This window comes from Spermophilus citellus, assembly GCF_964194105.1.
Source record: "Spermophilus citellus genome assembly, chromosome: 5".
Lineage (NCBI taxonomy): Eukaryota > Metazoa > Chordata > Mammalia > Rodentia > Sciuridae > Spermophilus > Spermophilus citellus.
The window spans coordinates 151951965-151963339 of NC_138186.1; the positions used below are offsets into that span (position 1 = coordinate 151951965).

The window sequence follows — 11375 nt, forward strand, 5'->3', positions numbered from 1 at the left end:
GCTGAAAAGGCATTCAATAAAGCCTTTTGAATAATCAATTATTGATAAAACCTCTTATCATAAATAAAAAAGTATGTTTATGAAAATAAAAGAGCTTGGGTGTGGCTCAGCGGTAGAGTGCTTTCCTCACACCTGTTAGGCCCTGGGTTTGATCATCAGCACCACATAAAAATAAATAAATAAAATAAAGTTATTGTGCAACTACAACTAAAAAATAAATATTAAGAAAAGAAAATTTGAAATCAAGAGCAAATATATTTAATAGTGAAACACCAGAATGATTTTCATTACATTCAGAAACAATATAAAGATGGTGAGTATTGATACATTTACTCAGCATCATTCTTTTATTCTAACTAATGTATTAAGGCTAAGACAAGATCATTGTTTTGAAGACAAAATTGAGGAAAGCCATTGATTTTTTTATATATTTTGTTGTTATATATTTTGTTGTTACTATTCTAATAAACTGTTAATTGACTCTTGATTTTCTAAGTTAAATTCGTGTAATCTTTTAAAATAATACAAGTTTTGGAAAGAGAGAGGAATGACTATTGTTATTTGAAGGTGACATGATTTTAAACTTAGAAAACCAAGAGAATTAACTAAAAATTATAAAATTATTCTCCTAGTCTTAGTCAAAGTACTATACTAAAACCCCATTGGGGAATTGGAGGATATCGCTTTGTTAATAGTAAGCCTGAACAAATGATAATACAGATGATCTGGAAAAACACTGGGCTGAGACTATTTAAGAATTATTGAAAAAGTAGAGCAGTGAATTTGCTTTTCCTGTAGAATACATAAAGTGTTAATTATTAAGATAATATGTTACACATAAAAGAATAGCTAAATTAGCAGAATACAATATAAATTCCAGACATAGGCCCTAGGTTCAATCCCCAGCATAAGGGGAAGGGTTAGGAGGAGAAGGGAGGAGAAAAGAAAAGAAAAGAAAAGAATGTTTAGGATTATGGAGAGATCGGATATCAACAAGGATAATGCCCAGGTTTTCTACTTACATTGCCAGATAGATAATGATGTAGTTCAGAATAGGGGCAAAAAACATTCAACTTTGATAGTAATTAAAAGAAATACAGACTTATAACATTTTCACTTTTCATACATAGAAAGATTAAAGAAAACAGTACCCAATGTGGAAATAAGGCCTGATGGAGCAAGCCTATTCATATACTGCCGAGGAAGCAGAGGGCATTTGGCAGTGTTCACAATAAATCTTAAAAGTATTGATACTGTTTGACCATGTTTACACAGAATTATTTATGTTAAGAAAATCAAGACAAATACTTAAATTACCCCAACTTTAAGAAGCTGATGATGAAAATTCTCATAGCTAGAGAATGGATTACCATGCAATCATCAAAAAAAAAAAAAAATCAGACCAAAATTTTAGAACTTTTTAAAAGATAGAAAAATGCTCATAACAAAAAATTTAAAACAATATTTTCAAGTAGTTAAGAGTTTTGTGTTAAAGAAAAAAAAAGCTATGTGTAAAAATTACCAGAAAAACTATCCATGAATTCAATTGGTTGTCATTTCCAGGTGGTAGACTTATGGTTGGACTTGATTTTTCTTTTAATATATTTCTGTATGTATTCTTCTATGAGTGAATGTTACTTTTTAATTAAAATGTTAAATGACTATGAGATGATTTTAGAAAATAATCACTATGATGATTTTTCAGTCTTTCTAGTGTCAGCCTGCCTTTAGCTAAGATAATTCCAATAGTAAATGGACAGATCCACTCAGTTTGCAGTGAAACTCCTAGTCATTTTGTTCAGGTAAGAACAAACTTGGGGATACTATTGAACACAAATTATATTCATGACATAATCGTGTTTTCTAACATAAAATTGCATTATCCACTGTAATATACGTTCAAAATAACACAAAACCTGGAATCATGTGTAGAGTGTGGTGGAATGCCCCATGAGAGCAATAATGTATCACAGAACATTTATAAGGTTCCCCGTGTTATAGTCCAAACACCTGTTGGACTCCCTTTTAGACCAGATATATTTATACAGCATTAATGGTTTGCATGAAGCTGTCCTTGTGAGAAAATTGAGCCTTGAGGCAAATCAGTGATCCAGTTGCTCAGGGTTTGAAGAAAACTAAAAGAAATTTCATGGACATGCATTTTAGTAATTAATGAAATACAACTGTTAATAGTGCATCAGTCTGGTCACTAAAAGCTGCATAAATATGAGTTATTTAAATTTTTTACTCATCAACCCACAGCTCTTTTTTCTTGGGAATGCAGTGAGTAAAACTGTTGTTATTAAAAGGATAATCTCTATCTACATAATTATTTCTGAATCATTTGAAAATTTAGGAACTGAATTATAAGGAAAAAATTACTTACAGTAGGCCTCAGTTGCTAAACTGCTGCAGCAGTATACAGAAAGAAGGCCTAAGGGTAAAGATGGCATCCTCATAATGTTATTTGGGAGGAGGGGTTCTGCTCTGGGAAAATTTATCTTCTTATTATTTTATCTATTACTATTTTAATTGTACAAATTACCAGACACAGAATGATAATTTGATACATATACATTACCGGAAAAACTATCCATAAATTCAATTGTAGTTGTCATTTCCAGGTGGTAGAATTATGGTTGCATTTTGGATTTCAGATATTTTTTGGATTTTGGAATATTTGCATATACAAATTGTCTCAGACAATTTAGTCCATCTTCAATGAAGTCTTGGGAAGGTGAAGAGCACCGAGGCTAAGAAATGTTATTTATTTTTTCCCCAGTAGAGTTATTAGCCTGTTCTTCACATGCCTATTTTCCTTTACTGTTCTCTTCAGTCTTCAGTGTCATCAGCTTTACCCAAAAGAGCTGAGCATTAACATTTCAGAAGAAATAGTGAATAAGGCTGATCATATTTCACTGAATTTAAGCTTCACATGTATATCTGGGTGAGAAAAAAAAAATTGTGACTTTTAGCACTTAAAGCTTAACTTTTAGGCTGGGGATGTGGCTCAAGCGGTAGCGCACTCACCTGGCATGCATGTGGCCCGGGTTCGATCCTCAGCACCACATACAAACAAAGGTGTTGTGTCCACCAAAAACTAAAAAATAAATATTAAAATTCTCTCTCTCTCTTAAAAAAAAAAAAAAAAAAAAAAAAAGCTTAACTTTACCTTTCTCAACTTTCTATTGAAGTCATCTCTGGTGTTACCTGTAGGCCATTCATTTTGATCAATAAGTGGGAAATACAACCAAGTATAAACATCCTCATTAGCCTTAATACCTAAGTAATTTTATGTAGTACATTTTAATTCTGTATAATTAGCCAGATGCAGTGGTGTACGCCTGAAATCCCAGCAGCTCGGGAGGCTGAGGCAAGAGGATCACAAGTTCAAAATCAGCTTCAGCAGCTTAGTGAGGCCCTAAGCAACTTAGTGAGACCCTGTCTCAAAACAAAAATATAAGGAAAGGCAGGGGATGTGGCTCAGTGGTTAAGAACCACTGCATTCAATCCTTGGAACCAAAAAATAAATTAATTCTGCATAATTAATATAATGAAAACAAAGGGTTCTAATCTAATAAGATTAATATTAGCATTTACTATCATTTTTCAGTGTGACTGGATGTTGATTCTGTTTATATATTAGATCGTTGATTTAAAAGGCTTCTATCTTGTTTTTTAAATTTCTCTGAGTTAAAATACCAAGTGATCTTCTTAACCAAAAATAATGTCTTAAGCTCTTTTATATTTATTTATCTTCCATAAAGCATTTGCCTTGATTGGAATGCTAAGATACTTGAAATTAATCCTTCCAAATTACTGCTAGTAATTCAGTCACAAAGATGTATAGGAGATACTCTTGTGGGAATGCTATAGGACCAGGGTTGGCAAACTCCATGAAGGCCAGACACAGATTATTTCTTATCTGAAATGCTTGGGATCAGAGTGAGTATTTTGGATTTTGAATATTTTTTGGATTTTGGAATATTTGCATATACAAAATGAGATATCCTAAGGATGAGACCCAAGTCTAAGCACAAAATTCATTTATGTTTCAATGCATCTTATAGCCTGAAGATAATTTTAAACAATATTTTTATTGCACCTACCTTTTGATAATCTGTCATGTGAAGTCATGACCTGTAGGCCATACTTTGCTGACCCTTGTAGTAAAAGATATTAGGATGGTAGTATGGCTAGAAAAGGTAGGAAATTGGACAAAATTGGAAAACAATTGAGAAAGTTAGTTTTTTCAATGCTATTTCAAATAACATAATGAGACAAATTATTTCAGATTGCTTCCAAATAACGTAAGAAAAGAACATTTGTAATTAGGGAGCAAAGAGAGACACTCTACTTGCCAGATACAAAATATATACCCCAAATAAATGTTCCTGATGACCCACCTCCTCCAGCCACACCCTCCCTTCCTTCAACTACCAGTTAATCCTATCAGGGGATTAATTCACTGATTGGGTTAAGGGTCTCATAACCCAATCATTTCTCCTCTGAACCTTCTTGCATTGTCTCACAATGAGTCTTTGGGGGATACCTCATATCCAAACCATAACAGTCTGAACCAACCCTGTAGGGTAGAGCTTGGGTCAGCCATCTATAAACTTTGAGTCAAATCTGGCCAACCACCTGCTTTTGTTCTATTGGACAAACCTATGTCCTTTAGTTTATGTACTATTTGATACTGCTTTGCACTGCAATAATAAATATTTCTCAAACTTATTGATATACCTCTTCTAAGTTTAAAAAAACAATCAGTCCACCAGTGTTGAAATTGTTTTAATATGTAAGTTAAAAAAAAACTATATAAACTCCTTAAGCTTAGACCTTTTCATAACTTAAAAACAAAAAGCATGTTTTTTTTTCATTAGATTAGATCTGAACTACAAAAAGCACACCTTACTAAACATAGCTGATGGCTACTAATTTGTTGTTCCAAAGTGAACATGGACCTATCTATTACCATTCATGTTTGTGGGCATTCAACCTGCTTTTTCTACACCTAACTTGCTGGGCACTCTTTTTTGTCTACTTTAACTATTCTGAAACCTTCATTTATATCCTATGAGCTACTAGTATATGATTTGGGCTTCATTAAAAGAATTTCTATCTCTATTCTTTTCTCATTACCTCTGTACTTTTAATTAATTCGTAAGACTCAAAATACTACTTACTTGGAGCCAGTAAGAATGTAAGTATAAATACAAAAGCCCTAAATTCTAGGTTATACATTTATCTTTCAAATGATCTAATTTGTGAATTTTCTTTTAGAGTTCATAGAAATTAAAACTCAAAATTTCCTCTCAAATTCTTGGGCCCTGAAAGCATGTCTATAAATCCTGGTTGAAAAAAACATTGATCTAAAACTGTTTCATTGAACATAGTTGAAACTGAATACATTGAGTTCTTTGGTGGGAGAATTTAACCATGAACTGATTGAGATCAGCACTTGCACTGAGTGCACTTAGGTTTTCTAGTACTCAAGGTTCAGGTTCACTTCCTATGTCTTTGACACTTTCAGAGGCTTTAAGCCTCTGTCATGGACCCCTTTTTAGAATCATGTCTACAAATGAAGGCAGCAAAACTGCTTTTTAAAAAACTTTCATGCAAATTTTTTTTAAGGGTGACTAATACAGTTTTCAAAATACCTCTTAAAATCAAACATTTTGTAGCAGTATTGCTGCTTTATTTATTAAATGTCAAGATGGGGAAGTCTAGTAACATAAGTAAAATATAAAAATGTCTGATTTTTATTGATGACAAATTTATATATCCTGTTTAATATTATTGTGTTTTGAGGCCTGTGTTCATATTTGAAGGAAGTTTTGGATTTTAGAGTTAAAGGTTAATAAAAAAAATATATATATATATAAAGGTAATTTTTTCCTTATCTTTATATTCACAAACCCCTGGGGTTAAGAACCTTTGCTCTAACGTTTATATAGTTGGTTTGTATGTGTGTGTATATAAAATATGAGCCCGCTATGAGGTTGGAGTTGTGGCTCAGTGGTAGAGCTCTCACCTGGCATACATTTAAATTTATATGAATATACATTTAAATTTATGTGAAGACTATTTGGGACTTTCTTTTGCTAAATAATACTTGAATATTTGTACGCCATCTTTCAAACAATAAATATGTCCTAGGATTTATTATAAGAAAAAATATTCCTTTCCTTAATGGTATATTTCTTGGATTTAACTACCACAACACTTAGAGCCAAATTCATTGTTTTATTGCAGAAATGAATTCAAAATTACCTATACTTTTTACAAATTGTAATGTTATATTGTCCTCTTTGCTAGGATCTGTTGATGATGGAACAAGTGAAAGACTTTGCTGCTAATGTGTACGAAGCTTTTAGTACCCCTCAGCAATTGGAGAAATGACTTTTCCTTCAAGAAAAACTACAGTGGGATTCAGTTACTTTTAAAAATACATGAATAAATCAACTATACATAGAGTGACAATTTGTTACAAAAATGCCTAATAAAAATATATTCTTAATCAAAGTCTTCATTTCATAATGAAATAGATTTATTTGGCATCTTAATATATTTTTTTAAATTCATCAACAGACCAATTTTTGCAGGTATATCTAAATGTACACACAATGCAGATATAAGAATTGTTCAAAGTTTATTACATCAGGGATATTTGATCCAAACTGACTACAACTAAGGTAATTACTTTTATATAAACTATGAAGTGCTGTGTATTTTGGCATTAATACTGAAGAAAAATCTGTTCAGGAAATAAGCCTAAAATGTATGAAGTTTGGAAAATGTGCTGTTTAACTAATCATAAAATTCCTTGGACTCTGCAGTAACCAGGAGTAAATATTGGACTTTTCTCCAGTTACCTTTCAAAGGAATAAATTATTTGTTTCATATATTCTGGAGGGTTTTTTTTTTCCTTAAGGAAATCAGTGAATTTTAACAATTATGATGAGCTTTTTTTTTCTTTGCTATTTCTTTGCAATAGTTTCTAACTTTCTTAGAAAGTTACATATTGATTTATAGGCTCAAATTGTGTTAATGCTGTTTTACTCACAGCTATTATTAACTGCATAATTTTATTAATTTGTATGTAAATAATTTTAATAACTTACTTTGTAATGATTTTGAGTACAATGAATCTTATTGCAATAAACTATTTTAATACAACAGATTTGTTGAGTTAATATTTTACTGCCATTATTTGTCCCATAGTGCTTTTACTGTTATTTTGGAAGAACAAGTTTTAGGTTTCATTTTAACTGCTAATATAGTTGCTTTAACTTGTTTAGAAAAAAAATAAATAGCATTACTTTCTGAAAAATAAATGAATGCATTGTCTCTAGTAACTTTATAGTTCTGAATATAGAAGGGGAATTATGGCAGAAATAAATGAATCATTATCATTAGTGTATTAGATATATTTTCAGTAATAGATAATTTTCAAACATCATTTATGTCTCTCTAACATAACATAGCTAAATAGTAAAAGGCAAAAATGAATTGTGAAGTCTTTTCTGAGCTAGGCCCAGAGCCTACTGCTAAAGTGTGTATGTCTAGAATGCTTTAAAAAATGAAAACAGGTATAATCGAGAAGAGGGAATGCTTTCAAAGTTTGACAGAATATATTGTTATCATTCCTAATCCGGTGAAGGAAAAATTGCATTTTGGAAGGTTAGGGAACATATATAATGGGCATGCATGTCTTCCAGCAATATTTACCCAGGATTTCATCAGAGAAATTTTGAGAATAAACAGGGGCGGTTTTATAAGAACACATTTGATCAACTGAAAATTATTACTTGGAATCATCTGCATCTGTACAGTTGTGGCTGTTGGAAAGATAGCAAGGTAAAACCATATGTATTTAAAATTATTTGTGTTAGGCATTACTAGTTTACTTTCTAGTAATACTAGAGTTGCTTTGTCAGACACTTAGTATGCTTAATCTAAAAAGTTATTTGAAACAGATTATTATATACACATATTTTAGACATTTTAACTTATAAGTATTCTTTATTTGCCCGTGATTTTTCATAGGACCCGGGCCTTTTCTAACTTCAGTATGCGCTGCTGAGCTGGAACACTGGTGGTGGAGTGATTAGCAGAACTGCCTTCCAGTGGAGGTCCACTGTAAGTGTTCTATAATTGTCTTTCCTACACAAATCACATGGATTTCATTGCATGGCTGTGAACTAGAGGGGCAAAATTTTTGTACATTTTTATTGTAGTTCTCTCCAGTTTGTTAGTACTGTTTTGCCTACACTTAACCAATAGCATTTTTAACATTTGGGCAATATTTTATCTGTTCTTTCTGAAGTATTAAACTTGGCTTTCACAGCAACTATAACTCTTCAACATTCATCAACTAATATAATCATAAAAATAAAATGTCAACTTGCATAATCAATTTAGCAACCATATTAGTTTCTCAGGGCTGCTGTAAAAAATTACTATTAACTGGGAAGCTCAAGACAACAGATATGGTTAGAAATTCAAAATCAAGGTATCAGCAAGGCCGCACTTCCACTGCAGGCTCTAGGGAAGATCCTTCTAGTCTTTCCTTGCCTCGTCCAATCTCTGGTGGCACCAAGCATTCCTTGATTTATGTAGTTGCATAACCCTAAATCTCTGCTTTATCTTCACAAGGCTTTATGTATCTCTGTGTCCTTTTCTAAAGTCTCTTTTAAGGATACTGGCATTGTATTTAGGACCTACCCACATCCACTATGTGCTTGTCTCAATCCTTAATTACATCTGTAAAAACACCATTTCCAAGTGAGATCATGCTCATAATTGTTGAGAACACTATTCAACTTATGATAGTCACATACTCAACTAACTTTTGGTTTATACATATTTTAGCAACTGGAAATGGATGAGCTTACCAAATAAAAGCCTAAAGCTTGTCCTGGGCATCAATCTGTCTATTTTTTACAAGGAAATGAACAGTATCAGTTAATCTGATGATTAAATGGATATGACTTTAAACTGTCTCTATTTTTATACTTTCAAACTTGCATAAATATGCTTGTTATTATATATGTATAAAAGTTTTATATGGGCATTTATTTTATCTGGAAATTAAGAAGACTCTTATCTAACCAAGTTTTTCACTTAGCCAAAATGAAATGAAGGTTTGTTATAATTCATATTTATTTGTAGTCTGACCTCTAAGAGCAATTACATTCTTCAATATGGCACTCAGAAGAAAATGAGATAAATCTTATTAAATTGATATTCATTTTTAAAATGGCAAAACAAACATCAATGTCTATATTATTCAATCTAAAACTTTGCCTTTAATATATAGTTTGGTTTACTCTGCCTTTAATATATAGTCATTAAAAGTAAATCAGAAATTACCAAAATTCAAGTAAAGCAAATTTGTGCCTATGAGCAACTCTAGGAAAAGGATTAATTAGTGAGAGGATAAAAAACTATTGGGTTAGAAAGGTAGTGAAAGGTCTGATTTCTAACCATCCTCAATCCTTGCCTTCCATGCCTCAGATCATTTTAAGAATTTGGAGTGTTTCAAATCCTTGTTATAATAGTATAATAGTGTTCCCTCCAAATTATTCACCTGGAACCTCTGAGTATTAGCTCACTTGGAAATGTTGTCTTTACAGTTGTAATTTACCCAGTGGTAGTACATTTCACATATAAACAAGATATACTTTAAATAAATCTAAATTTAGATCTATACTTTTTTATATATAGTCCGGTTATTGGCAAAACATCAGCACTTCTGAATACTGATTTTTTTTTCATATAGCTCCCTCATAGCTACTCATTTACTAAACCCTGTCTCTAACTATGATTTCCTGAAGTATTTCCATTTTTAGCATAACTTCATTCTTAATTTTAAGAGATCAAGATGGGCAGGTGTTTTAGTCAGCGTTTTTACTCTTGTGACTAAAAGGCTCAAACAGCACAATTGTAGAGGGAGAAAAGTTTATTTGGGGGCTCACAGTTTCAGAGGTCTCAGTCATAGAAGGCTGATTCCATTCTATGGGGCTCCAGGTGAGGCTGAACATCATGGTGGAGGAGTATGGCACAGGGAAGCAGTTCACATGGTGATCAGAAAGCAGTCTTCACTTGCCAGATACAAAAACACACCCCCAATTCCCACCTCTAGTTACACCCCACCTGCCTCTAGTTACCAGTAATCCCATCATGGATTAATTTGCTGATTAGGTTGAGGATATGACCCAATCATTTCTCCTCCAATCCTTCTTGTATTGTCTCTCTCTCGAGTTAGGTTTTGGGAGACACCACATCTAAACGATAAAAGCAAGGTAGGAATTTAAGCAATTCAGAAGTTTTGGGCTCAAGAATAATTTCTTCAAACAGCTAACCCTACTTTTGCCTTTAGATTACTGTTAGTATCATTTGGTTGGATTTTGTTTTGTCATTTTCCTTTATGTATTATTTTATTTGTTGGTTTCTCTTTCTTTTTTTGTGTTGTTTTTCTTCATATAGTGTTTGGAATCATGAAAATCTACATAGAGTGGATCTCTAATAAAAGGTTAATTGGGATTTAGGAACTACTGAAATATTTATCCACATAAATTCTTTGGCATAGCTTCAAATATTTAATAATTGCAGCTGAATCCCAGCTACTTGAGAGGTAGAGGCAAGAATGTCACTTGAGCCCTGAAGTTTGAGGTCATCCTGGGCAATATAGTGAGACCCTGTCTCAACAAGAAAAAATAATGGTTAGTTTCAAGAACCTCAACAATGAGTAATTTTAAAAATAAAGTTTTCAACCTTGGCTTGATTTTAGGAAATAAAAATAATGTTTAATCTCACTATTTGAAGGACTTTTTTGAAACACATTTCTACATTTGATTGTAACAAAGTGGAATCTATAGCATTTCAAATAAAGATAGGGCCATATAAAACATCTTTTGTTGAGGGGAATGAGCTCCTTAATCAATTTTCATTAAACTTACATTTGAAAAATCATAATTATTTTTGTCTCCTTCTAAGAGAAGATCTGAATAGATTTCCTAATTTTCAAATGGATTTTCAACTTCAGTTTGCTTGAAGGTAAATACAGTAAACAAATTTATGAATTTAAGTTGGCCTTCAGATTAACCCATCTTCAAAAATAGGCCCACACCTCAAATCTCATACCTCTTTCTAACCTCTCTTTCTGCAAGGGAAAAAAAATTGGAAGACTATGTTCTAAAATATTAGTAGTGCCAATCTGAGTAGCAATTTCATCTTGGAGAATTTGTTTTAAAATATCTATAATAAACATGTATCAGTTTTATAACTAAGAGGGAAAAGACTATTACTGGATATATTGGAAATACACATTGGGCCAAATTTATTAAATACTTGTATTATTGTATGCT

At 32.0% G+C, this 11375-nt stretch overlaps 1 protein-coding gene and 1 long non-coding RNA gene across 3 annotated transcripts in view; one reads left to right on the forward strand and one right to left on the reverse strand.

Annotated features, from left to right (window-relative positions):
- The window catches only part of PEX3 (peroxisomal biogenesis factor 3), a 53625-nt gene that overhangs the window by 29188 nt on the left and 13062 nt on the right, over window positions 1-11375 (forward strand). The window contains exons 11-13 of one of the 2 annotated variants that reach the window (XM_081295516.1): window positions 1706-1802; window positions 2837-2947; window positions 6322-8145. In XM_081295516.1, coding sequence (XP_081151642.1) covers window positions 1706-1802; window positions 2837-2878 — 139 coding nt within the window. In that variant the 3' untranslated portion in view covers window positions 2879-2947; window positions 6322-8145. The remainder of the gene's footprint in view (window positions 1-1705; window positions 1803-2836; window positions 2948-6321; window positions 8146-11375) is intronic. The other variant, XM_081295515.1, reaches the window with a different exon arrangement.
- Window positions 2814-5825, reverse strand: LOC308649735. Its single transcript, XR_014022159.1, has 3 exons — window positions 4110-5825; window positions 3031-3100; window positions 2814-2943 (listed from the first exon to the last, which is right to left on the reverse strand). It is a non-coding gene; the product is annotated as an uncharacterized lncRNA (long non-coding RNA).